At 49.9% G+C, this 27,864-nt stretch overlaps 1 protein-coding gene across 22 annotated transcripts in view; it reads left to right on the top strand.

Moving 5' to 3' along the window:
- The window catches only part of LOC105466008 (calcium/calmodulin dependent protein kinase II gamma), a 62,197-nt gene that overhangs the window by 17,255 nt on the left and 17,078 nt on the right, over nucleotides 1–27,864 (top strand). For 12 of the 22 annotated variants that reach the window (XM_011714752.2, XM_011714755.2, XM_011714753.2 and 9 more), the window contains exons 4-13: nucleotides 3,952–4,006; nucleotides 4,872–4,937; nucleotides 7,859–7,931; nucleotides 8,077–8,179; nucleotides 8,930–9,013; nucleotides 9,449–9,543; nucleotides 10,187–10,309; nucleotides 14,680–14,763; nucleotides 15,010–15,052; nucleotides 19,712–19,755. In XM_011714752.2, coding sequence (XP_011713054.1) covers nucleotides 3,952–4,006; nucleotides 4,872–4,937; nucleotides 7,859–7,931; nucleotides 8,077–8,179; nucleotides 8,930–9,013; nucleotides 9,449–9,543; nucleotides 10,187–10,309; nucleotides 14,680–14,763; nucleotides 15,010–15,052; nucleotides 19,712–19,755 — 770 coding nt within the window. Of the gene's footprint in view, nucleotides 1–3,951; nucleotides 4,007–4,871; nucleotides 4,938–7,858; nucleotides 7,932–8,076; nucleotides 8,180–8,929; nucleotides 9,014–9,448; nucleotides 9,544–10,186; nucleotides 10,310–14,679; nucleotides 14,764–15,009; nucleotides 15,053–17,622; nucleotides 17,686–19,711; nucleotides 19,756–27,864 lie in introns of all 22 variants that reach the window. The other 10 variants (XM_011714744.2, XM_011714749.2, XM_011714745.2 and 7 more) reach the window with 1 other exon arrangement.

Raw genomic sequence — 27,864 nt, 5'->3', positions numbered from 1 at the left:
CGACTCAGTTCACAAGTTTTTCAAGCTTGACCGTTTACCCTTGAGCCTAGTACCCATTCAGCTAACAGTAAGTGTAGCAAAGAAACAGTTGCAAATAAAAAGAAAGAAACATTGAATCATGACTGTGCAGTTCCTACATCCCTGCCCCCAGGGTGGGGGTGGGGGGAGCCCTGCCACAGCAAACTCTTGGGGGGCAGCTCAGTCCCCCACAAGCCCCCATGGCAACAGGACCTCCTTCCCACTGTGTTATTGCTGCAGATATTTTTAACAGCAACACTTTTTCAGTGCTTTTTGGAGAAAGATTTGTTAGTTAAAATGTGGCATATTGTTGGGTGGTTTTTAAAGAATTGGAAATAGCCACAACATTTGGGTTGTGGCTATCTCAGTCCTTGAAGACATGAAATATCAAGTAAAGGTTTGTAGGTGTTTTGGCCTGTTCTGTCTTTTATGGTTTTTAAAGAACAGCAATTAGGTTTGTTGCTGAAATGCAGTAAATGCTTTTATACTCCTTTCCCCACGTCTTGTCGATGGACGTGGCCTGGCCCTTGTTGGCCTTCATGCTCTGTCTTTACTCTGGAACAGGCTGGGTGTCAGATTATTTTATTCTACGCATCCATAGTCCCTCTGCTCCTGCCTCACAGCATGACACAGTTGTGCTTAGTTACGCATTTGTGTAATTGCTGGTTTAAAGCCTGTCTTCCCTCTTCGCCTGGCAGCTCCAGGTGGCAGGGCTGGCTCCTCTTCTTCACAGCCACCTTCGTAGCATGTACAGCCTCGCCTGCTCCAGGGTAGCTGCCCAGTGGACATTGTCAAGCCAGTCAGAATGGCCAGGGGTAGGGGGGACAGATTAGAGTTCCTTTGCCTAAGAGTTTGAGAAGGTGACTCCCAAGCAACTCTGCAATATCAGGAATCTTGATGTTGGTTTGTCTTGGCTTCAAGTCCAGGTTCCGCCGCTTTGTGTGATTTTGGGCAGGTTTCTTATGGAGCCTCAGTTTCCTCTCCTGTCAGATGGGGTTATTTATATGTAAGTAGCTACCCTGCGCAGTTGATGTGAGGGTTCAATACAGTAATGCACGTGGAGCCCATGGAACAACACCGGCACACAGGGACAGCTCAACTGAGTGTCAGTTCTTAGATTTAGATTGTTATTATCAGAATCTAATGGGGTGCAGTAGCTCACAGCTGTAGTCCCAGCCTCTCAGGAGGCTGAGACAGGAGATGGCTCAAGACCAGGATCTCTAGCCCAGCCTGGGCAACATAGTGAGACCCTGACTCTTAAAAAAAAAAGAAAGAATGAATCTGCTGTTGCTAAGTAGGCATTTAGAATGGCACAGTCATTTCTCCTCTTGTCTTCAGTGCCCTGTTAATTTCTTTACAAATTAAAAAAATATCGATAGCAGTCTTATTCAGATACGGCTTCCTCCATCCCTCCTTGTCTTGGCGGGCGCCTTGCTCTGGGGCACACATCAAAGCTGTTCTCTCCGCTGGGTGGCCTGGAAGGATTAGTCTTCCTTTGCTGCTCCTCTCTTCTAATTCCCTTCCCCGGCTTCCTCCCACCTGGGCTCTGTGTGTGGCCTTCCTGGAGAAGGGCAGACGCCAATGACTCCATGTCTAGGCAGAGACCTGGGTGCCTGCACTTCTTGCCCTGTTCTTGGCCTTGCTGTGCTGGGTGGGGGCAGGGTGGTGTGGGGCATGGGGTGATGCTGGGCATGGGGTGGGGCTCTGGCTGAGGGAGGGCTCAGCGCCAGGCCCAGGCAGAGCTGAGCGGCTCCACTTCTCTGAGATGATTGTCAGCATCACACCTGCTGTCCTGTTAGCTCCCCATGCTGCTGCTGTTAGTCACCTCCCTAATGGAGCTGGTCTGTAGCTTCTGGGACAGCTGATTTCCAGGAGATTATTTGTATTACACACTTTAATGCTTTTTAATAGCAAATTTTTAATTAAGTGGAAAGTCCTTTTGGAAGCGAGGGAGCAGCAGCTGCAGCGAGACTCAGCGTGAGGCACCGACTTAGACCAGAGGTGCGCAAGTGAGTGGGACGGAGGCAGTGGCAGGACTTCTAGAGCACTTGATGGAGTGTATATGGAGTGTGCCCAGGCTAGTTTTTATGGGAGGAAGGCAGGGGCCTGGTGCTGGCTCCTTCCTCCTGTCCTAAAAGCCCCCTCTGTCATCTACAGGCCTAGGGAAGCATCTTGTTTCCCCAGGAGAGAATGTTTTAAGGAGGAAGAATATTGGAAGTATCACCTGCCTTTGATCCTGTTCGCAGAAATACTGAGATTGGGATGGGATTTTGGGGGTTGAGTCACTAGATCAGATCAGGTAGTGTAGGTAATGGGAGGCGGAAACAGTCTTGAGGCCCTGGCTCCAGCCCTGGCAGGCTTCGCAGTCCTCAGTCATCAAGGGAGGAGAACAAGAGGGCTATAGGTCAGTGCCTCGGGACTGCGCCGGCTGGGTTGTATATTTTGCTTTCTGAATGATCTTGCTTCATGGGGAGGGGACAAAGGGAAGCACCTCAGCCCTGAGGAAACGTATGACACTGGAAACGGAAGCAGCCAGGGCCCACCCAGGAAAAGACATGGCCATTTCTTTGTCTCCCAGCACTGAACCAGTTAGTTTGGTGTCAGGCCATTCCTGAAGTGCTCCATGAGGTACGCCTGTAACTGCCAAGGCTTGGAGCGAAGGTCAAACCGAGGGAGGCCTTTGGAACAGGTTCCCCATCAAGAGAGTTCAGGTGAGGGGAGGGACAGGACAGTCAGCCAAAGCGGAGTTGTGTCTGCATTAGAATGATGCTCAGGGGTTGGCATTTAACCCAGAGGTGGCTTTGTGGGCAGAAACTTGAAGAGGAGCCCTCAGAAGACTTCAGGTTGGTTTTTTGCCCAAGAGCTTTGGAGGCGGGGAGCGGGGAGGGATTCCGCCTGCCAGCCTTTTCTCGCAGCTGGTGCGTCGCCCGAGTCTTCTTCCTGCGGCGCCCTCCCGGACCTGTCTGCGATGCTGCTTTAGGGACATTTGTAAGTGGTCTTTCTTTTGGATGCCAGGGCTTTGTTGCCTGGATATGGGGGCTGCCCCACGTTTCTTACGGGAAGCAGTGGTGTAGACCACAGTCTTTGGGGTCAGGTAGCACTGGATTCACATCTTGACCCACCACTTAGAAGCTCTTTGGCCTTTGTCAAGAGACTTTATGTCCCTGAGCCTCTGGTGCCCTCATCTATAGAATGGGAATAACATTCATCTCAGCTGGTCGAAAGGAATAATAAAATCCTCAAAGGCAGGCACTGTGTCTGTTCCTCCTGAATCCCACTACCTAGCATGGGGTCCAGCACACAGTAGGCACTCAGTAAATGCTTGCAGAATCAGTAATGTATGCAAGAGCCTAGCACAAGGCCTGGCATAGAAAGCACTTAATAAACTGTTATTGTCATTGCCTGAATGTGTGCGTGGCCTTCCAGGCTCGCCATCCATTATCCTGCACCACGTGCCTTCCTGCTGAGCTCTGCCTTTCCACCTTCTTCCCCTCCCCTTAGTTCTGCTCCCATTTACTGCTCTGGAAGAGCTCTCTGGCTTTCCCATCTGGTCATTGTTGTCCCCTGCCGTCAACATTGCTAGGTGCTGCTCACGCTGCATCTCACCATCGTGCATCATATCCCAGGACCACCTTCTCGGAGACCAGCCCTCTGGGAAGGTTCCGGCTTCTCTCCATCTTGACTTCTTAGCCATGAAGCTTTTCTCTCTTGCCTGAGTCTGAGGTGGCAACCAGAGCGCCAGACTCTGGCTCCCAGGCTGTGTAGCTTTGCACTGGGGGGCACTGGGCACGTCGCCACTTCCCCACGCTGCTCCTTCTGGAGAGCCCCATGAGCCTGACAGGATGGGGCAGGGGCGGGGCTACTGAGGAGGAGGAGCCCAGGATTTCCGAGTTTTCTCTCTGTTAATCTCTGTCCCCATCTCCTCTCTTGCAGTGCGCCTCCATGACAGTATTTCTGAAGAAGGGTTTCACTACCTCGTGTTTGACCTGTAAGTGCCACTTTCTGAGGGTGTGGGGGCCTTTCCCTCCAGCTGGCTCAAAATGAAGGCTCAGGAAGAGGCCTAAACAGGCTCTCCAGCCTCTGCCCAGGGCCCCCTCCTTGGTCCGAGAGAAAGGATTTGACTGGGGCAGATTGCTGCCCCCACCAAGGGGGTCTCCATGTTCCCCCAGCGTCCCCCCAGGGCTCTGAATCCCAGGACAGCGTTCCTCTCGCACTTCTGTTCAGCAGCACACCTTGCGCAGATGCCTTTGTCTTGTTTCTGTGTGCTGTCCTTAGTGAAGAAATAAAATACAGCTCTTTGCATGACCTTAAAAATCCTGAGAAATCAGAGGTAGCTTTCATTAGTCGGAAACCAGGCTCCATTGGATTGGGTCTCTCCTCCATGCTGGTTGTGGTTTAATGTCTTAAAAGTGGCTCTTCACCTCCTGGACACTCCTCTCCAGGATTCTCAGGGTTGGGTCTGTGTCATTGGTCTCATTACTCTTCAACTTCAGTAGTAGCTCTGTCCTTCCTGGGCAGTGATATTTTAGTGTTTATGTTGGTCTCAAAGCTGTGACTTTTGGGGTAGATTGACTGTTTTCTCTTAGATCCCTGTATCTTCATCTCTGCCTATCAGTGAATCTGTGGATTTTGGAAAAAGAAATGTCCAGAAGGGAGGGAGGGCCCATGATACCTCAAGGAGAATCCGGGTGTTACTGAAGGATCGAGTGTGTTCTGAGCTCTCACATGAAATGCATGGGGAGTTGGGATTTCTCTGAAAGCCATTCTACAGGGTGACCCTGTTTCTTCTTGGACATTGGGGTTGGTCAAGGGACCCTTTCCACCTCTGACCTTCTTCTTCCCATTGGTTGCAGTGTTACCGGCGGGGAGCTGTTTGAAGACATTGTGGCCAGAGAGTACTACAGTGAAGCAGATGCCAGGTAGGATGAGGGCCTGAGAGTTCAAGTGTAGCTCTGGAGTTTAGGACTGAAGTAAGTTTTGGCCACCTTTGGGGGCCAGCATTGTGCCTGTTTGAATAGTCTTTGGGGAAGATAAGAATAGCTCTTGTCTGGAGAAAGATTCTGTTGACCTGGGCTAGGGCTACATACTGTGGGTGATATTAGAAGTTAAAAATTCAACACTTCTTAACCAGGCGCAGTGGCTCATGCCTGTAATCCCAGCACTTTGGGAGGCCGAGGCAGTTGGATCACTTGAGGTCAGGAGTTCGAGACCAGCCTGGCCAACATAGTGAAACCCTGTCTCTACTAAAAATACAAAAAAATTAGCTGGGTGTGGTGGTGTGCGCCTGTAATCCCAGCTACTTGGGCAGGTGAGGCAGGAGAATCACTTGAACCTGCGAGGCGAAGGTTGCAGTGAGCTAAGATCATGCCATTGCACTCCAGCCTGCGTAACAGAGCGAGACTACATCCCCCTCCCCTCACACCCAAACAATCACTTCCAGATGAATGTTTTACAAAGCTTTTCCAAGTCTCCTTTACCCTGTGACCCCAGAAATACTTCTTTTTGCACTACTGTATGCTCGCCACCATGCCCAATGTCCCCCTCTGCCCTTTTCTTTCCTTTGACAAATTCTAGTGTTCTCAAATCACTGTGCTGAGGCTCTGGCATGATGCAGAGGTGCAGAAAACATGATTTCTATCCTGAGGGAGTGGAGAGTTCTAGGTAATAATCCAACCAGAGAGCCCTGGGAACTTTCAGCCTCTGTCACCTTGTCCCTAGACCACCATGACCGGCCTTGCCGTGGGGCTCCTGCAACTTGAGGACCATTCCCCGGCCACATGCCTCAGCCTCTGCCCTCCCTGGAATCCCTGGTGCCTCCCTCACCCACACTCTGAGGCGCCTGTTCAGCCTGCCTTTCCCGCCTTGGCTCTTCCCCCAGCCTCGCTTTTCTCGGACGGTGATGTCCCTACAACCTGGTTTTGATCATCCTGCCTGCAGCTTATCTGGCTTATGTGGCAGCTCTGGCTGCCTCTGTAGAGTGGGGGAGTGCAGCTTCCTCACGAATTTCTCAACCCTGAGAGGCCAATGTTTGCTGATCAACTTCAGATGCTTCAGCCTCGGGAAGAATTCTCAAGTGGGGAGATGAATTCCAGTGCCAGCAGGGGAGGACCAGGCTCTGAGACAGAGGAGGCAGTGATGGTTCAGGGAGCCTGCGGGGAGGAGGGAGAGCTGTAGGGAGGGGGCCCTGAGGGGGGTGACTGTACCAGTGGGCTTGGCCTGGCTCTGCTGGGACACTTCGCACTTTTGCCATTTTTGGCCAGAAGGCGCTCCCTGCTAGCCCGGCTCTGTTCTAATTATACATCTCTGTGGAGACTCGCCTCTATAGCTCAGTCTTAAAGTTTCTGTGGCCCACTCTTGGGCTGTGTCCTATGGAGAGGCCCGAGTTTCAGCCCCCGGGGACCCAATACGACCTCTTGGTTCTTGTGGGATCCCCAGCATCAGATTTTAGGAATAGTAAGTCCAGGCCACCCAGCCCAATACACCGGGATGCTCTGCAGACATGCTCAGTATACCAGATAGTACCTGATGACAGGGGTCTATGCTCTAGGCCAAGTGCCTCAGCCTTGATGCTACTAACGTTGTAGGCCAGGTACTTCCTTGTTGTGAGGCCTCTCCTGTGCATTGTGGCAGACATTTAGAAGCATCCTTGGCCTCTGCCCACCAAATGCTGGGGCATCCCTCCTCCAGTTGTGACAACCAGAAATTTCTCCAGGCATTGCCAAATGTCCCCTGGTGGGGGCGGGGGGGCAAATTCATTCCCAGTTGAAAACCATTGCTCTAGACTGCCCCCACTCCCTGCCAGGAGTTTGATGACAGGGATGGCAGGATGGTTTGCAATGTGGACAGTCTGATTTACGTGTGTGACTGTGGCTGGGCGCAGTGGCTCACACCTGTAATCCCAACACTAAGAGGCCAAGGTGAGTGGATCACTTGAGCTCGGGAGTTTGAGACCAGCCTGGGCAACATGGTGAGACCTTGTCTCTACAAAAAATACAAAAATTAGTAGCTGGGCACAGTGGTTTATGCTTGTGGTCCCAGCCTACTGGGGAGGCTGAAGTGGGAGGATTGCTTGAGCCCAGGAGGTCAAGGCTGCAGTGAGCTGTGTTCACGACATTGCACTCTAACCCAGGCAACAGAGTGAGACCCTGTCTCAAAAATAAAATAATAAATAAAATAATGTAACTTTGGGTTTTTTTCTCTACGCAAAATCATCAGAAGTGCTCCTCAAGCGCCCTGTTTGGAAGCTCTCAAGTAAATTGTTTCTTAAAGGCATCTAGATACTTGTTTTAGCTGCGTTACTGGGTGCCAAACCTCAGGGCAGCTGTAGGGTCTTGTCCATCTTCATATCCTAGGCACTCAGTAAACATTTAGGGGAATGAATGAGTGCACCCACCCTCAAAGTAGCTTAGGTTGTTTAGTTGGGCTCTCCTTCCTAAGTTACCAGCACAAACCTTTTCTCCAAGAACAAAGTTACTATATGGAGAAAGAGAAAGAAGGAAGGAGTTGGATGGTCTCATCTTCCTCAGCATTCTGGGCTGTCTCCTGATCTCTTGGAAATGAATTGGTTGTGTTAGACCTTTCCAGTCAAAAGGGGGTGAGGTGAACCCATTCTAGTGGTGATCCTAGAGAAACCATTGAATCTTCCTGGGCCTTGGTTTCCTCTTTCTTTAAATAGGTTGACCAAGATGATGTGCAGAGTCTAAGGTTCCAGTGGCTGTTAAGTGATTCTCTGTGAATCCATGGCCCCTTGTCACATGCCTTAGTCTGCAGCGTGTGGTTGTGGATGTGGATGAGGTGGTTTAACCCTGCACTAACATTTGTTTTCCTTCTGCTTTTTTAGCCACTGTATACATCAGATTCTGGAGAGTGTTAACCACATCCACCAGCATGACATCGTCCACAGGGACCTGAAGGTACTACCCAGGCCCCCCTCCTTGCCTTTGCTTATGAAGTGTTGGCGCCACCTGGTGCCAGATAGTGGTACTGCGTAGGTCCAAACTAGGCTCCCTCTGGGCTGCAGGGTGGGTGCTCACAAGGTTCTCTCTGTTCCTTCTGCAGCCTGAGAACCTGCTGCTGGCGAGTAAATGCAAGGGTGCCGCTGTCAAGCTGGCTGATTTTGGCCTAGCCATCGAAGTACAGGGAGAGCAGCAGGCTTGGTTTGGTAAGGGTAACCCTGTCTTCCCAGAATGCAGCCCCCGCCCTTCCTCCTCTTCCTGATCGGCCTTCCTCTATTAGAACTAGAAGCCAAGGCTGGGCGCGGTGGCTCAAGCCTGTAATCCCAGCACTTTGGGAGGCCGAGATGGGCAGATCACGAGGTCAGGAGATCGAGACCATCCTGGCTAACACGGTGAAACCCCGTCTCTACTAAAAAAATATAAAAAACTAGCCGGGCGAGGTGGCGGGCACCTGTAGTCCCAGCTACTCGGGAAGCTGAGGCAGGAGAATGGCGTAAACCCGGGAGGCGGAGCTTGCAGTGAGCTGAGATCCGGCCACTGCACGCCAGCCTGGGCGACAGAGCAAGACTCCGTCTCAAAAAAAAAAAAGAAAAAACGAACTAGAAGCCAGACCCTTAATGGTCCTGGCCTCCTCAGAGACTGGCAGAGGGTGGGAGGGTGCAGAGATCTCTCTTGGCCCTACATGACTCATTACAGCAAGTCTAGCTGTTGTCAGCACTGCTTTCTTGCTGCCTCTGGGAAGGAGCTGGAGTTCCTGGTAGGCATACGGCTTTGTCCTCTGGTTCAGACTCCAGGCATTACAAGAAGCCCAGCCTGTCAGCTCTTGCTGCCCATGTGCTGAGTGCTTATGTAGCAAAAGCAGCAGGAATGAGAAGGGACTTGGGGGAAATGATTGGTGTGGATTTAACGAGAGAGAAAGTGGGTTCAGTATGCCTCTGCCCTCTCTTCTGCTACAGGTTTTGCTGGAACCCCAGGTTACTTGTCCCCTGAGGTCTTGAGGAAAGATCCCTATGGAAAACCTGTGGATATCTGGGCCTGCGGTAAGCCCATTCCACGCTCTCAGCTTTTCGCTGTTAAGGGCCCTTAACTTCCGATGATGGCAAGAAAGAGGCATCGCTATTCCTTGCGGGTCACACATACATGCCTGGTGTATGTGAAGTTACAGTGTTTGCTCTAGTGCCCCTGGGATGGCCGTTCCCATCACACTCTCCTCCCTGAGTGCTTCTGGGATGACATTGTATCCTTCTTGGAGAGGGATTTGCCCACGCCCTACAGGATGGGTTGTGCCTAAAGAAATCCCTGGTGTGACTTGGTGACGTGAAGTGTGAGGCATAGCAGGAGGGGCTGGTAGCATAGCATTATTGGCTGGCATCCACTTCTGCCTTTCTAGGTGGCTCGGAGCCCTGCATGGCTTTTCTTGGTTCCTCAGGGAAGTAGGCGACTGACCCCCATGACCTGTGTGTTCTGTCTCGTAGGGGTCATCCTGTATATCCTCCTGGTGGGCTATCCTCCCTTCTGGGATGAGGATCAGCACAAGCTGTATCAGCAGATCAAGGCTGGAGCCTATGATGTAAGGACCAGAGAGCCGGGCAGCCTGGCCAGGAAGGGCAGATGTCCTGCTCCTCGGGCTTTGTCCAAGGGAGCAGGCTTGTTTAGTGTGTCATGTGATACAGGGGGTGTCAGGGGACTTTGAGGACCCAGGGATGGGCATCCAGGGCCCAATTCTTGCCACCCTATGTCCCAGGGAGCAACTTTCTTTTGCACAGCCTTCTTTGTAACTAAAGCTGAGGAGCCCACTGAAGTCCTTTGATCTTTACTTGCAAAGAATGGAGCAGCCTCATTGGTGTGCTATGTAACACAGGGACAAAAGGCCTGGAGACTCCCTTCACTGCAGTGGCACCTTGGACACATCGCTGAGCCTCCATTCCCTCCTAAGTAGAGAGCTGGGCTTAAACCAGAGAATGTTGGAGTCCCCTTCCTGCTCTGATCTGATATTCTGGTGTTCTAACCATGAGTGTTCTGTCTGTCTTTCCCAGTCTTTAAGTTGACACGGGTTCTGGGATAGCCCCAGGGCTTCTCCAACTCTGCTGGTCACAGCTTTAGGTACCACAGAGTATCCCAATTACAGGAGTTGAGTTGAAGACAGAGCCAATGTTTCAGGGTGTGAAGCTCACCAATATCATATTCCTTTTCTCCCTGTTCCTGCTCCTTAGTTCCCATCACCAGAATGGGACACGGTAACTCCTGAAGCCAAGAACTTGATCAACCAGATGCTGACCATAAACCCAGCAAAGCGCATCACGGCTGACCAGGCTCTCAAGCACCCGTGGGTCTGTGTAAGTATCTTTGCCAGTGGCCAAGGAGCTCAGGGGTGTCAGCCCTCCATGTGCCCTCGGTACCACCTCCTCCCTCTTACCAGCAGAGATTCATTCTGAGCCCCAAGCAAGAACTGAGCAGGCGGGCAGAGGACTGTTGAGGGCCAGGGTCAATAAATGTCACCAGGGAGACTCGGGAGGCTGATGGGGGCTGGCGGGCCGCTACTCCTCTCTCCCCTACTCATGGCTGTCAGACTGGGATTGGTTCTGTTCTTAGATGAGGGATCAGGTTGACCCTTGCAGACTCCAGGTAGCTGGTGATAGAAAGCAGCTAGCAAAACCCAAAGTGAATTCCCAAGCTGGGGTTCATACTCAGATCTCAACTCCAATGGAACAGGGACCAAGACCCAACAAATCAACAGAAGGGGTCTCTGAGTCATTAAAAGCATAGAAGGTGAGGCATAAAGCTTCTGTGCTGAAGTCCTAGGAGAGTCCCCTAAGGCTATCAGTTTGGGGCGACGTACTCTGTTTTCATACACAATTCTTTCAAGCTGAAATGTCTACGTTCAAAAAAGAGGATTTGGTAAGTTAGGCATCTTGACAACCACGAGGCATTATTTATCTGTCCATTCTGTGTTTATTGAATACCTCTTTGGTGCTGGTCACCGTCTGGGTGCTGGAGATACAAAGATGAATGAGGCATGGTCCCTGCCCCCAAAGATCATCTAGGGAGACAGGCACTCAAACAGGCAATCATGTTACAATGTGACAAGTATGTACAAGAATCTAGTGAGAGTACAGGAGCTCCTACTGTTCCTAGTGGGTAGTGGGGTTACTGAAGGCTGCATGGAGGAGGTGACACCCCTGTCCTGGTTCTTGGCAAATTACGAGGTCCTCAGAACGTTAACCTGCAGGGTTTAGCACGGTAAGAGGTTATGGGAAACTGTGGTGAGTTAAAGGAATGTTGAGTTGTTTGGTTGTCGATGAGGCTGCAAATATCAGAATGCAAGAGAATGAGGCAAAAGATTCCCTGACATACAAGTTTCTGCTTAAGGAGTTTGGGTTTTATTCTGGAAACATAGGGAATCATTTAAGGGTTTTAAAGAAGGAACAAAATTTGCATTTAAGAACACTTTGAAAGTTGTATAAAAAATGAATTGCCAGGCACGGTGGCACGTGCCTATAGTCTCAGCTACTGGGGAAGCTGAGGCAGGAGGATCATAAGCCCAGGAGTTTGAGGCTGCAATGAGCTATGATTGCACCTGTGAATAGTGTTTGTACTCCAGCCTGGGAAAGATGGTCAGACCCCACCTCTTTAAACAAAGACAAGGGAATTGAAAATTTTTGAAAGAAAAGGGCTGGAGACAGAGAGCTCAGGAGGCTTTTTCAATAGTCATAATAGTCTAAGCAAGACCAGGTGAGGTCCCAGTGGAGGGTAAGGATAGGGGAAGGTGCAGTGTGTTGAGATTCAAGAGATATTTGAGAGAACCTAAAGGATTTCATTCTCTCCAGTTGGATTTGGGGGAGCAAAGAAGAGAGAGGGATTTGTGGGAACAGCCAGGTTTCAAGTTGGTCCCTGAGCAGAGAGTTGTACCCTCATTGGCCCAGAAGATAACCAGAGGAGGAGCTTGTTTGTGAGACAAGATGATGGTTTTCATTTTGTGCCTACTGAGTATGGTGTCTGGCAACCTCCAGCCAGACACATCCAGTGGGTGGTTAGAAATATGGTCCTAGAGATTAGAAAAGAAGCTAAAAATTGGAAATCCAGGTTGTAGTCATTTCTGTGCAGTTGGTAGTGAGGCTGTAGAAATAGCCTCTTCCTATGCTATAGATGGGCCTGTGCCTATGCTGGTTGAGTTCTTAACGGTGAGCTTGTATTGCTGTAGTAGAGACGAGACGGCCACAACACACCAGCATTTAAATGACAGGGAGAGTTAGGGGGCCCAGCAAAGGACAATGAGAGTGAGACCTTCCAGAAGACCCAGAAACTAAGAAACAGGGGGTCTCAGTAAGGGAACGTCGGGAATCAGATGCAGAAGAGTCCCTGATTAAGTTGGGGAAGAATCCCCTGGCTCTGACCATTAGATGCCATTGTTTCATCATTTCACTGAGACAGTGGAGAGAAAGATGGAAGCCTGTTTTCAGTGAGACAAAGAGGGAGTGAAGGTGAGGAGGGGCATGGGGAGCTAGGCAGTGAGGTGGGAAATAAATGGTGCTACTTCGATTAGGATGGGCTGGGGGAGCTTTTAATGTAAGGCTCACACCTGTAATCCCAGCACTTTGGGAGGCCAAGGCGGGCAGATCACTTGAGGCTAGGAGTTCGAGACCAGCCTGGCCAACATAGTGAAACCCCATCTCTATGAAAAATATAAAAAATTAGCTGGGTATGTTGGTACACACCTATAATCCCAGCTACTTGGGAGGCTGAGGCATGAGAATCACTAGAACCCAGGAGGTGGAGGTTGCAATGAGCCAAGATCATGACACTGCACTCCAGCCTGGGTGACAGAGGGAGACTCTGCCTCTTAAAAAAAAAATTCTTTTTAAAGATTATATTGGCAAGGCGTGGTGGCTCACACCTGTAGTCCCCGGCACTTTGGGAAGCCAAGGTGGGTAGATCACTTGAGCCCAGGAGTTTGAGACCAGCCTGGGCAACATGGCAAAACCCCATCTCTACAAAAAAATTTTTAAAATTAGCTACTTGGGAGGCTGAGATGAGAGAATCACCTGAGCCTAGAGAGTTGCAGGCTGCAATAAGCCATGACTGTGCTACCGCACCCTAGCCTGGGCAACAGAGTGAGATGCTGTTTTAAAAAAAAATTTTTTTTTTAATTTAAGGAGAGGCTTAACTATAATTTATAGAGAAGAATCTAGTCCAAAGGAAAAGAGTTGAAGATCCTGGCTAATTGGGGAAGCAAAGGTTTGGGTAGCAGAAAAAGAGAGGGAGCTCCTGAGCCAAGGGCAGGGGGTCCACCCCAGGCATGAGGCATGATCCCCCTGAGACTCCTGTTAGGGTGGAGGCAGGTGAAAATCACTTGCTGAGTGGGAGTCTGAGCTGAAAGGGGTTCTTGCTGATGATCTCTCATTTTGCTTTTGGAGAAATTTACACCAAGGAGGAGGCAAAATGAGAGACTTGGGGAAGGTAGAGAAGGTGGGGAGAGTTGCCTCCGGACCTGGAAAGAGTGGGCCAAGGGTGAGGGAAAGGATCACGAGGAGGCCCCGTGGTGGTGTGGGTACCTGGCTGCAGGTGCCAGGATTTGTTTTTCTGACAGGCTGGTGAAGACAGCAACAGCAAGGGGAGAGGGCAAGCAACCTGAAACAGGCACCCAAGAATGGGGGAAGTATTCTGTTCTGGGGTCATTTTTGCAGGCCCTACCCTCTACAGTCCTGTGTATCTTGAGCCCCTGAGGACATCACTATATTCTGAAATTACATAATAATTGATGCTGGTATTGACAACTGAGTCATCAAGGAAATGTAGACTATGTCCCATGGACTCTGTTTAAGGAGGCCAGGAAGTTAGCAGTAAATTCATTGAAGACAAATTTCCATCCAAAAAAGGCCGGGCACGGTGGCTCACACCTGTAATCCCAGCACTCTGGGAGGCCGAAGTGAGCGAGCGGATCACTTGAGGTCAGGAGTTCAAGACCACCAGCCTGGCCAACATGGCCAACCCCATCTCTACTAAAAATGCAAAAATTAGCTGGGTGTGGTAGGATGTGCCTGTAATCCCAGCTACTCAGAAGGCCAAGACAGGAGAACCTGGGAGGCGGAGGCTACGGCGAGCCGAGATCACATCACTGCACTCCAGCCTGAATGACAAAGTGAGACTCCGTTGGAAAAAAAAAAAAAAAAAAAATTCCATCCAGAATGATGAAAAGAATTGATGCTTCAAGGTGACGATCCTTAGCTTCTGGGATCACGGCTTCATTCAGGACCTTGCTGGGTGTGTGTTGAGAGGGGCTCTTGGAAGGAAGGAACGTCCTCTGTAGAGAGCAGGAACCCTGCCGTTCTCTCGCTGCTGAGCATCTGGAACGCAGTAGGTGCTCAGTAAGCAGCTGCCTAAGGAGTAACTGAATGAGGATCACAGCCCCCAGGGTACTCTTCTGTTCCATAGCCTCCGTTTCCCAAGGAAGAATAGGACGTGCTCTCTCTCAGCAGCCCGTCTAGCATCAGTTACGGCGTTCTCACGTTCATGTTGTCCTTTGTAACCTTGAGTTTGGGGTAGTGCTTTTATTCTAAAAGTGTTATCTGTGACCTCATTTCATCTTCAGAGCAACTCTGGGGTGGCTGAGTGCATGACCCTGTCCTGGACATGGTGTTGGTATCAGGACTGTGGGAGGGGCAGAGGATCTGGGCTGGGACTCACAGCCTGTCTGTTTGGTTTCTAGCAACGATCCACGGTGGCATCCATGATGCATCGTCAGGAGACTGTGGAGTGTTTGCGCAAGTTCAACGCCCGGAGAAAACTGAAGGTGAGTGTCATTTCTGGGCTGCCAGCCTCCTTGACATCATGCCTTGCACAAGTGTGGCTCCTGCCCCATTACAGAAGGAAGCTCCCCTCCTGGCTGGAGCTGGGCTCTGAAGGTTGTACATGTCACAGGGGAGGGGGCCCAGAGGCCTGATGTCTTCAGGCTCTATCCTGGACCTGCCTTTGCCTAAGACCAGCCTGCCCTTTTCTAGGGTCTCAGTGAATTCACAGGACCTTCCTCTTTCCCCAGGGTGCCATCCTCACAACCATGCTTGTCTCCAGGAACTTCTCAGGTATGTTTTCCCAGCTGTGCACTTTGATTATGCCGAGGTGAGTGGGTCAGGAATGGGCTGTTGCCATCCCAGGCACCGCTGGGTTTCCTCGGCGTCCTGGGCCACACCTTGACCAGGGCAAGTGAGGATCCTGTTTTGAGGGGCTGCTGCTGCTGCTGCTGCTGAGTCCTGCTCCTGAGATTCAGGGGCTGGACTCACATTTGTGAATTCTATTTCCTAGAACTTCCCAAGGAGTAGCCTGCCCACCTTGCTATGTACCTTGTTTCTCTGGATTCTTATTTAACTCTCTGAAGACTCTCAGCACTTTACAGATTGTAGCCACTCTAGGATCTTGGAGAATGTGCTGGGGGAAGAAAAGAGAGATGAGGTACAGCGAGTCTTCTCAACCGCCAAATTGCCACCATTCATTTGCCTGCTGGGACGATCTCTTACTTCATTTTGCCCAAGTGGAGATGACTAATAGAAATTATTCCAGATGTTTAAACCTTTTGCGGCGACTTGTGCTTAAAATATTCCCTATGATGCTAGCTATAAAAGTGAAGAAATAAAGACCAGCAGGAGAGAGGAAAAGGAACTTGCTTAAATTTGCATGAAGAATTGGGAGAGGTGGGACCAATAATTTGTAAATCACACTTGACATTTCTTTTTAAGATGCAAGACACTCCACTCCCCTCTTGCCCCCACCCTTACCCCAGCCCCTATTATTGTTTGCCTTCAATTGGGAAGCACAGTGGCTTTTTTGTGAGGAATAGATTAATGTCGAGACTGAAGACAGAGAGGGCTCTGCCCAGCTTGCCATCTCCCCCGGTCCTCCCTCCCTCTAATCCCTTGCCTCACTGTTTTGGTTCAAGACACCCCTTCTCCTTCCCATAATAAGACTCCCTCCCTTGCTTCCCCTCTGCACCACCATGGAAAGGGGGTTGTGTGGGAGCCTAAACCACCACTCAGTGGGAGCCGCTTCTGAGTATCCGTCCTGATGGGCTCACCTGCGCTGGCTGCAGGTAACCCCAAGGGCCTTGGCTGTGAGGATGCTGCAGGCAGGGAGGCCTAGGGCTTGGTGGTGTAGCCTGAGAGCCATGGAGCTCTGGAAGGCCAGGGCTGGATAGTAAGCCCGGGCTGGTGGTACCCTGCCTCAGGCCTCCTTTGACACTGGTTTGGGGCTTGATCTTGTGTCGTGGGTATCCACGACGGGCATACTGTGGTCTGGATCCACCTCTCGCAGATGGGAACGGGGAAGCGTGGCTGGCTGCCTCCGGTGGAGTTGCAACTGTAGTCCCACGCCCTGCTTCTTGTGCTTTAATGACGCAGCTTCTACTTTTTGGGTCTACGAGCCTTTCCAGAGGACATTTAAAGGCGTTTCTGTGCTGCCCCTAGAGCGAAGCTCTGTCCTCTCTCCCCTCTAAGTTGAAGAAATGTGAAGTCAGAATGCTGCTTTTCTTTTAGCCCGGCCAGTCAATAGCAAGGGCCCTGTCTTGTGGCCCCGGGCCTCCATGTCAGCCTCCCCCTCCATTTCAGGAAACTGGCATCCTGGTTTCAGGAAATCGAGTGTTAGGACAAAGCATTTTATTCATCCCTATAGCGCCTCGTGTTCTTATTGGCCAGACCTAGACTGGCCTTTGAGCTCACTTTGCCTTGGGTCAGAGGAGACAGACAATGCCGCAAGCATTCCAGGATGTCCTCTTCTGCCCTGACTCTGGGACAGGTGAGGACAGAGTCTGTCCGGAAGCTTCTGCAGAAAGAGGTGTCTATGGATGCAATCAAGAAGGAAGGGCACCGATATATTTCCCTAGGGCTGTTTTTTGAGTTGACCCCCAATAGGAGATGTGGCTCAGCCTGGACTCTAGCAGTTTGGCTAACAGCGAATCGGGGCCTCCAGAGTGTATTGCTTCAGCAGCCTTTGTTTTCTTTCTGGGGCTTATCTCTTGGGTACCTTCTCCCTCAGCACACTGCGACACACAGACTGAAAATGCTGCCTCTCCCGGTTACCTCCCTTAAGACAGGGACCTGTGTCTCTGAGGGGCTGGGGGGCATGGAGCTGGGGCCCGCCAGTAAACTTAGTTGCACAAGGGCCACAGACCCTCCCTGGGTCTCACACACCAGTCCCTCTAGTGTGTGGGATGTAGAGAGGGGAGAGGGCTGCTCTGCGCCCCCGGCTCACTCATTGTGGGCTCATTTAGCTTCTAAAGAGGGAAGGACTAAAAGGGAGGGCTTTTCATGACAGCCTTAAGCTAGGGCCGGGCTACCTGAGAAGGGGCACCTGCCTCTCACCGGCTCAAGCACTTCGCCATGGACCCTCCCCTGAGGGGGTCATGAGACAGGCACTGCTGCCCTCTCCATCTGGTGGGGATGCAGTGTTCCCTATGCCCTGGCCCAGCCCGGTCCTCCCAGGCTCCCAGACTGCTGCAGGGCTGGCTGTGCCTGCCTCCTCGGCCTGCCCTCGGCGCTCTGCTCCCCCAGCTCGGCTGGCTTGGCCACGCCGCCTGGGCTGCGCCTTGCGCTGGGGCATGCTCGCTGCTGACGGCCCTGTGGCTTTGCGGGGCTCTGTGCACTGAGAGACTGTATCCCCTCAGTTGGCAGGCAGAGCTCCGCCCCCGCCTCGCCTGCCGCGAGCGCCGCCGGCCTGGCCGGGCAAGGTACGTGGCATGAGTCCTCCCCGACCGCCTGCCTCGGCCCCCTGCCACCACACCAGGAGGGCCAGCATGCCAGGCCCACTCACCAGGGAGGCGAGTCCCATGCTTGCGGGCTGAGATGGGCATGCCGGATGGACTACCTAACTTGGCATCTGCAAGCGCATTGTTGTTACGGAGCCCCCTAACCAGCCATGCATGCTGGGCGCTTGCCAATTCAGGGGGCAGTAGCCTGGGGGCGTGGAGCCGGGCAGCGGGAAACTTGCCAAGAGCCCGACGCCCTGGGAGGGTCGCAGCCGACAGTGGGCCCTCAGAGACAGTGCTGGGCATTGCCCTGAGCTGCCTGGTGCTAGGACTAGACTTCCGCAGCACTGTTTAAGACCCCACGGAGGAGCTGCGCCCCTCAAAATTGTGAAGTCTGGTGCTTTCAGGCCTCCAGGTCTGAAAGGCTCCAGAGTGCAGAAGCCTCAGAGCCAGCTGTTCCTGGGTTCAGATCCTAGCCTTGCCACACCCTGAGCGAGTCACATCAGCTCTCCCAGCCTTAGTGTCCTCACCTCCCCAACGGGGATGATAAATTACATGGTGGTTCTTAAGATCACCCTGTCGAAGGCTCTCAGCCCTGCCTGTGCAGTACAGCTGTTACCTGGGAGCTCATAAGAAGTCTTAATGCCAGGAGCCCACCCCAGACAATAAAATCAGAGCCTTGGGGATAGGATAGGTTATATGCTTTTTTAAGCTCCCAGGTGATCCTAATGGGCAACCAGTGTTGAGAGCTGGCTGGTGAATGGAAAGCACTTAGACAGTGGTAGGTCAGGCACAGGAGTCAACACATTTAAAAAACAACATTCAAACCCAGCACAACATAAGATCAAAGACCTTTTTCTGGAGCCAGAATTCTTGTAATGGGAGGACCCCTAGTCTCACTGGAGAGAGACGGAACACAGCTTGGGGAGGAATGGCTACCCAAAGGGCAGGAGGGTGGCAGCAATAGTGACAACGATGGTGGACACTTACTGAGTACTTGCTATATGCCAGGTACTCTGCTAAGTGCTTTTCATGCATAATCCCACTAGATTCCCACCACTGTTCTGTGATGTCGACCCTACTTTATCCCATTTTATAGATAAAGAAATTGAGGCTCAGAGAGGTTAAGTAACTCACCAAAGGTCACACAGCTGGCAAGTGGTGGAACCAAGATAAAAACCCAAGGCAGGCAGTGCAGGTGGATCAGACAGTTGGGCTGATTCCATCTCCCTGTGCCTCCCAGACTCTCCTCCCCACTGTCTGCTGCCTTCGTGTGGCCTTTTGTGGCCAGCTGGTATCACCAGCCTTCTGGCACAGAGCTCATCAGCCTGGAGCGTCACCCCATGCCTGGCTAGAATCTGTTTGACAGCTCATTATTCTGCCCAGTCCTTCCTGCTCACGGGTCCAGAGAATGGACACTGGGGAAAAGGGTGGCAGCTAGGACCCAGTGAACCTGGTGAGGACCTGCCCAGTGAAGGCTTCAACCCCCTGGCAAAACCCTCCTGTAGGTGGTCCTGGTTTCTGTATCTGTGTCTGTCTGTCCTCTGGTCTCCTGTGTGAACTGTGATACTCTGCTTCTTGAGAACACTCAGGAGATGTCTTGCATCCTTGCAGTTTGGCCATCCAGAGAACTGCCATGGCACCTAGGGATGGAGCCCTCACCCTTTCACCCTGGCACTCTGCTTCCAGGCCTGGGTGGAAGCTGTCAAAGGCAGAGTCCCCAGTGTCCCAGGCAGCTCCAGTACTGAGCATGGTTTCTCCTCTAAGTGCCGTGCATCCATGCCCTCTTTCCTGCAGAGGAGATCCTGAGGTGCCACCCTGAGGGCTCTGACGCCACTTGAGATCGCCTTCTTGCCAAGAGGCTATAGGAAGTGCCTCTTTCGGGGGTTTCGGGAGATCCTTGGCCCCCTTGTCAGACACAGCACTCTCTTGTGGATCTGGCTGCCGGACTTCAGGTGGGGGAGAGGGTACAGTGCAGGAGACTTGATTTTCCTCTTTGTTTTCACAGCTGCCAAAAGCCTATTGAACAAGAAGTCGGATGGCGGTGTCAAGGTAAGTGTCTCCAGCCTCTGAACAGACTGACCTCTTTATCCCCGCAGTCACTATGGGAATTCTTGGCACCTGGTTCCGCCTTTCCCAGGGAATCTTCCTATCCTTGCTAGTCTGCTTTAAACCAGATGCCTTTGTGCTCAGAACAGAAGGTTTCGCTGGCCTGAGAGGGAAGTAGGGAGGTATTTTTCCTGGCCCTAGCTGGATGGGAATGACTCAGGGGAAGTGATCCAAATCATAGTTTATACCAGGGCTGAATCCGGAACCTGACTTCCACACGGATGCTTCATCTCCAGGGCTTGACTCTGGGTTTTTTAGGTCATTTGGTTATCTTTCTTTTTTTCCTTTTTATCACAAACCCTTTTAATCAAGTGAAAGCCAAGTTTGACTGAGTGATTTAGGCAGGGTATGGGGCTTGGAACCTGAAACCACTCTCCTTTTGGTCTTTTTCCTTCTCTCTACAACACTTTCAGATCCCACCGAGTGCCAGAGCCTCGAGCTTTCTTGATGCATAGGCTCCTCAGGAAAAGGCAAGGGCCATGGTGGATCACGGCTTGTTCCCACTGGGTGAGGGAGCTTTTCCCATGGGACTGGGGCAAGAGGAGGGACCTGGGACTCACCAGGAGCCCTGCTGGGAATGGCTGCTTGGCCAAGGTAGAGGAGAGGTGGCTGGGGCTACCCACAGGGCCCAAGACATTCTGTAGATGCTTTGGGGACAGAAAGGATCCTGGGGCTAGGGCATTGGGTAGGAGCTCATGCTATCTTGAAGCCTCCCAACTTACACTCTAGACTAGATTTTCACTGGACCTTTTCCCAAGATCTTGCGTCCACAGCTGAGATACACACACGCGCCCCATTCCCTCCCCACTCCCTCCTCTTTCCCTTATTCTCTGCATGCCTGCTTCTCTGTCCTTCCACTCCTTGCAGGGGAGCTTGGGCTCCGCGCACACCCTCTGACATGGAGCTGGGGGCATCGTGCAATCCCCAAGCTCTGCCCCTGAGCTAGATGGATGGAGCCAGGTGAGGAAAAGGGGCAGGTTTAGTTGGAGAGAGTGTTTAATAAGTACCTGTCCGTCAGAGGTCCATGCAGCATTCTGTTCTGAGGGGTACATAACAGAGGTGTAAGAGCGGGTGTGGCTTTCAGTCGCCATAGGAAGGGGGCCGTGCCCTGGAGTCAGCTGAGCGCTGCTAGTGGACCCACGTGAGATGGTTTAGTCCAGGAAGCTCATAGGAGAGAGCTTACTGGAGAAAGCTGCAGGGACATAGGTGAGACTCACTTTGCAGTTTTACTTTCTGCTATATGTTTTCTTTAAATTAAGAATATGTGCCAGGCTTCGTGGCTCACTCCGGTAATCCCAGCACTTTGGGAGGCCAAGGCAGGTGGATCACCTGAGGTCAAGAGTTCAAGACCAGCCTGGCCAACCTGGTGAAACTCCGTCTCTACAAAAATACAAAAATTAGCCAGTCATAATGGCCAGTGCCTATAATCCCAGCTACTCGGGAGGCTGAGGCAGGAGAATGGCTTGAACCTGGGAGGCGGAGGTTGTAGTGAGCCAAGGTTGCGCCATTGCACTCCAGCCTGGGCAACAGAGCAAGACTCCATCTGAAAATAAAGAAAAGAGAAAAGAAAAGAACATGCCATTTCTATAACTTAAAAACAACAAATTATATGTGTATGGGTTCTCCTATACATATTGATGTTCTCTGCCCAATGAGAACACAGGGTGTGTGGTAGAGGGATGTCAAAAATATGGTTGGATCAGTCTTATCAGGCAGAATTGGAAGTTTCTGTGTCAGACCATGGGAAATACCGTAGGCTATGGAGGAGGGAAGCTATGGTGAGAGTGCTGATAGAAATGATTTGGCAAGCCGGGTGCGGTGGCTTCACTCCTGTAATCCCAGCATTTTGGGATGCTGAGGCAAGAGGATTGTTTGAGTCCAGGAGTTCGAGACCAGCCTAGGCCAAACCTTGTCTGTGGGGGAAAAAAAAAAATTAACTGGGCATAGTGATGTGTACCTGTAGTCACAGCTACTTGGGAGGCTGAGGTGAGAGAATTGCCTAAGCCCAGGGAATTCGAGCCTGCAGTGAGCCAAGATCAAGCTACTCCACTCTCCAGCCTGGGTGACAGAGTGAAACCCTGTCTCAAAAAATAAACAACCAAAAAAAAGATACCTGCCATGCCCCTGGGAGTTGGGAAGGCAAAACTTAATCTACCTTTTAAAGTGTTCACAGTGGGAGAGACACAAGGCACCTACTGGTTCTCTGCAGTCTGCTAAGGTCTCAGGGAGGTGTGCCCCCGGCAGGTGCTGGGGGAGCAGACAGATAAACATCCAAACCAGGACAGGAATCTTCCGGAAGGAGACAGCCCAGGAATTGAGCTTGAGGGAGTAGCTGGATTTTGCTGGGTTAAGGAGCAAACAGGAGGGGAGGGATAGTCCAGGCAGAGGGAAGAGTGCATGTGAAGATACATGAGGTTGAAACAGCATGATGATTCTGGGAACTTCAGTATCTTCTTTATGGCTGAAGGGAAGAGCAATTGCATAAAATGAGACCTGAAATAAAGCAGTGACTGCTGAGGTGGAGGGGAGAGGATGGATACAGGCACCATTACAGAACAAGTTTCCAGCCAACCTTTCTAGATCACTACTGGTCTCAAAGATGAAGGTCATGTGCAGCCATGTAAGATTAGCCCAAGGAGCCAGCTCAAACCATGCACATCCAGGGCCCAGCTTGGAATTCATATTCTGGAGGCCTTGGCTGGGAGGCAGAATCTGTGAATTTTAACAATACTTTCATGCATCCAAAGCACATGAAGGTTTGAGAGTCTGGTAAAGGCAAAATTTCGGGGTTATGTCTTAAGAAAGGGCTGGAACAAGAGTCGGCAAAGAAACGGAGGCAGGACAGAGAGGTAGGGGAAAAACCGACGTGTAGCAGCAGCAGCAGCAGCTCTTCCAGGAACCATGAGGATGAGGGCTGGGCAGACACATCATTAGGTAAAGGCTCTAAATGAGGACATGGGTGGGGAACCTAGCCCTGCAATGTATTATGTGTCTGACCCTGATATGTGCTCAGTAAATAAGTTTTATGCCACATTCTTTTGAGAAAAGAGCTTCAATATTATGGTGGGAACCAGAGGCTAGTGACCACCCAAAATTAAAAGGCCAACCGCATATTCATAGCAGTTGTGATGGGAGGGGTTGATATTTTTATTGAAAGAGTTTCTGTAACAAATAATTCCTCTTAAAACCCAGTAGAGGCTGGGCACGGTGGCTCATACCTGTAATCCCAAAACTTTGGGAGGCCGAGGCGGGCCGATCACTCAAGGCCAGGAGTTCGAGACCAGCCTGGCCAACATAGTGAAACCCCGTCTCTACTAAAAATACAAAAATTAGCTGGGTGTGGTGGCACATGCCTATAGTCCCAGCTACTCAGGAGGCTGAGGTAGGAGAATCACTTGAACCTGGGAGGCAGAGGTTGCCGTGAGCCAAGATCACGCCACTGCACTCCAGATTGGGGGACAGAGCAAGACTCCATCTCAAAACAAACAAACAAAAAACAGTAGATAGATGATCAAAGAAAATAAACTGACAACCTGAAAACGAGAAAGTAGAACTGGATAACAAATGTGGAAAACTTTCTAGCCTCACTAGTATCAGAGAAATGCAAATTGAAACAAGGTGCCATTTTTGGACTCTTTAGCTAGTGATGGTAGTGAAAACCAGAATGGTCCTTTCTAAAACAGCCTGCATGTCAAAACCATAAAAATGCTTCTACCTCTTTTACCCTGTTAATTCTACTTCTGGGAGTTTTTCCTAAAGAAATAATTCAAAATAGGGAAAAGCTAAAAGCAGAAAAATGTTGAACATGACATTATTTATAACTGAAAAGATTGAAGGCTGGGCACAGTGGCTTATGCCTGTAATCCTAGCACTTTGTGAGGCCAAGTTGGGAGGATTGCTTGAACCCAGGAGTTTGAGACCAGCCTGGGAAATGTAGTGAGACCCCATCTCTAAAAAAAAAAAAAAAAAAAAAAAAAAGCCGAGCTTGGTGGAACGTGCCTGTAGTCCCAGCTACTTGGGAGACTGAGGTGGGAAGATTACTTGAGCCCAGGAGGTTGAGGTTACAGTGAGCCAGGATCACACCACTGCACTCCAGCCTGGGTTACAGAATGAGGCTCTGTTTAAAAAAAAAAAAAAAAAGAAGAAAAAAGAGATTGGAGACAATTTGAAAAGCCAGTAAGGAGCCAGCCACAGTGGTGCATACCTGTAGTCCCAGCTACTCAGGAGGCTGTGGCAGGAGAGAATTGCTTGAGCCCAGGAATTTGAGGCCAGCTGGGCATCATAGTGAGACCCCCAACTCTTAAAAATGTTTTTAAATTTAAAAATAAAAAGATCTTTTAAAAGCCAATAAATGACTAAATAATTATGGGAAATCTATGTAATAAACTATTAAAAAATATTAATTTTCATGACTATAGGGATGTTTAAGTGAAAAAGGGCAGAAATGTTTTATATTAAGTGAAGGAAGTGGCATATAAAGGAGTACAGACAAGCCAGGCACCGTGGCTCACACCTGTAATCCCAGCACTTTGGGAGCCCAAGGTGGGCGGATCACGAGGTCAGGAGATCAAGACCAGCCTGGCCAACATGGTGAAACCCTGTCTCTACTAAAAGTACAAAAATTAGCTGGGCATGGTGGCACTTGCCTGTAATCCCAGCTACTCAGAAGGCTGAGGCAGGAGAATCGCTTGAACTAGGGAGTTGGAGGTTGCAGTGAGCCAAGATCGTGCCACTGCACTCTAGCCTGGTGACAGAGCAAGATTCTGTCTCAAAAAATAAAATAAATAAAGGAGTACATACATTATCATCTAAATTTGGTTTGAAGAAACGTGTTTGTAGATATTTATTCAGTATATAATATGTGGATAAAAAAGGGACTGGAAGAAAGCCCACTGAAGTGTCAACAGTAACTTCACCAGGTGATGGGAATTTGAGAAACTTTTTTTCTTATACATTTTTCTGTATCCTACATTTTTCATCTAGATTGTGCACTACTGTTATCAGAATTTTTTTAAAAATACTATTTTTTTTTAAAGTAAAGCATAATACCAGGTGTGACAGCTCATGCCTGTTAATCCCAGCTACTTGTGAGGCTGAGGTGGGAGAATTGCTTGAACCCAGGAGGTCCAGCCTAGGTAACATAAGCAAGACTCCATCTCAATTAAAAAAAAAAAAAAAGAAAAGAGATAGGGCATATGCTTGTATTATTGTATGTTATAACGATATCTTTTTTTTGTTGTTTTTTGAGACAGGGTCTCACTCTGTCCCCCAGGCTGGAGCATAGTGGTGTGATCTCGGCTCGCTTCTACCTCCACCTCCTGGACTCAAGTGATTCTCCCACCTCAGCCTCCTGAGTAGCTGGGAATATGGGCATGTGCCATCACGCCCAGCTGATTTTTGTGTTTTTAGTAGAGACGGGGTTTCACCATGTTGCCCAGGCTAGTCTTGAACTCCTGAGCTCAGGTGATCCGCCCGCCTTGACCTCCCAAAGTGCTGGGGTTATAAGCATGAGCCACCACGCCTGGCCTATAATGATATCTTAAAAGATTGCTTTCTTTTTGTTTTTTGTGTTTTTTGTTTTTTTTTTTTTTTTTGACGGAGTCTCACTCTCACCCAGGCTGGAGTGCAATGGCGCAGTCTTGGCTCACTGCAATCTCCGCCTCCCAGGTTCAAACAATTCTCCAACCTCAGCCTCCCAAGTAGCTGGGACTACAGGCACGTGCCACCATACCCGTCTAATTTTTGTATTTTTAGTAGAGACAGGGTTTTGCTATGTTGGCCAGGCTGGTCTCGGTCTCCTGACCTCGTGATCCACCTGCCTTGGCCTCCCAAAGTGCTGGGATTACAGGCGTGAACCACCACACCTGGCTGACTGCATTTTTTAAACAGACTGGAAGATTTTGCTAGGAGTGGTTTGCTAGGAGTGGTTTTCCCATGCCCCTTCTGTTTTCCAAATTGCTTGTGTTGTGGCTGCAGTCCTTTTATAATATGAAACAGGTAAATAACAACTGATGTTGTGGCTGCATCAAAGGGGTGACAAATGAAAAGGAGAGGACAAAGCAAAAGAGTCTGACCTTTCCAGGCTCTCCTGAAAGTCAAGGTTTTGATCAATGTTATGAGGGAGGCCTGTGAAGTAGCTCAGACGGTCTTGAGCTTTCAGCATCATGGATTCTTCTTTTAGATCCCATCTTCCCTTCCCAGCTCCCCCTCCTCAATTCCTACCGCTTAAGTGTCCATAGAGCAATTTCTTTTTAACTGTTCAGAAGCTTTCTGCAAGATGTTCGAAATACTAGCGTTGGTTTGAGCAGCTAGTCTATCTTGTGCTCTTGATTTGGGGGACTTGGCTTCTATTTAGATTTCTTTGAAGGTGGATGCCAGTGCCCCAGGGTCTGTGGAAGAGTAAGAGCCACTTGTGAGGATAAGACTGAAGAGGCCACAAACTCTCAGATCCTGAGAGGGTAGGACAACTCGTGCCTTCTGCTAGTCCCAAGGCCAGAATGGCCATCCTATCTTTAAAAAAGAAAGTTATTTCCCTAAGTACTATTTGAATTATTTTGTTTAAATTAAGTATGGGAAAGAGGTTTGAACCCTTTTCCAGCTTAAAATTTTAAATAAATATACAGTTTTTAAGTAAAAGTGAGATATGATTCTTTAGAAATCATCTGGCATTTAGCCAGGCATGGTGGTGTGCACCTGTAGTCCTAGCTACTCAGGAGGCTGAAGCGGGAGGATCCCTTGAGCCCAGGAGGTTGAGACTACAGTGAGCCGTGATCATGCCAGTACTTCAGCCTGAGCAATAGAGCAAGACCTTATCTCTAAAAAAAATAATAAAAAGACTTCACATTTAGACAATGTGGTAGTGTGCTGGTTCAGAAGGAGCCCAGCTATGCATGGCTAAGGGCAAATCCCTGAAAGGATGGACAAGGAAATTGAAAAATGTTCACTAACCTGAGAAACAGTCTTTGGAAAAAGGTGATCTCAGGTTCTCATGCAGGACAATTTAGAAAAAAGAGAGCCAGCCAGGAGAAGGCTAAGAACTTATTCCCCATTAGTCAAAAATCTGCTTTAAGTCAAGATCCTGCAATGGCCTTTGACAACAGGGCCCTGAAAATCACCAGAACCAAGCCTGGGCCTGGTGAGTGAGTGCCTCCATAGAGTTCTTGCTGCTGTGATTCAGTGCAAGTTAGAAACCTATGCTCTTCCTTAGCCTGGGGAAAACCAACGTCCGCAAACCCAGCTTACTCAGCAAACGATCGATCGTGGCCTGTATGCTAACTATAAGGCATGTTGCTAGGTACCGTGGAAATTCTAAAGAGACATAAGATAAGAACCTTCCTGAAAGCAGTAACACTTTAGTTGGGTAAAGGGATAAGGAGATACACACACACACACACACACACACACACACACACAGCTACCTATGTTATATATATGAATATAAGGGAACTCTCTCTTTTTGAGGGATAATCTTAGAAGTAAAATCTCATATTTGAGCATATTTAAAAGGCCACTGTAAGGCCGGGCGCGGTGGCTCACGCCTGTAATCCCAGCACTTTGGGAGGCCGAGACGGGTGGATCACCTGAGGTCAGGAGTTTGAGACCAGCCTGGCCAACATGGCAAAACCCGGTCTCTACTAAAAATACAAAAAATTAGCGGGGCGTGGTGGTGGGCACCTGTAATCCCAGCTACTCAGGAGGCTAAGGCAGGAGAATTGCTTGAACCCAGGAGGCGGAGGTTGCAGTGAGCCGAGATCACGCTACCGCACTCCAACCTAGGCAACAGAGCGAGACTCCATTAAAAAATAAATAAATAAATAAATAAAAGGCCAATGTAAAAGAGGCTTAACTATATTTAGGTTTTTCTTTTCCTTTAGATCTAATTCTAAATTATGGACCATTGTCAATATTTGTAGCCTCTTTCATTGATTATAATAATAATCCTTGAAAATGCCTTCTAAAGAATGCTGGCCCCTTGAGAGCAGGAGCAGTTTATCAGCTGTGTTTACTGTACCTGAAACAGCCCTCAGTGTTTGCTGGACATTGTTAAATGTA

Source organism: Macaca nemestrina, chromosome 9 (genome assembly GCF_043159975.1).
Source record: "Macaca nemestrina isolate mMacNem1 chromosome 9, mMacNem.hap1, whole genome shotgun sequence".
NCBI classification, from domain to species: Eukaryota; Metazoa; Chordata; class Mammalia; order Primates; family Cercopithecidae; genus Macaca; species Macaca nemestrina.
The sequence above is the reverse complement of the archived record's forward strand: the minus strand, read 5'-3'. Positions and strand labels throughout refer to the sequence as shown.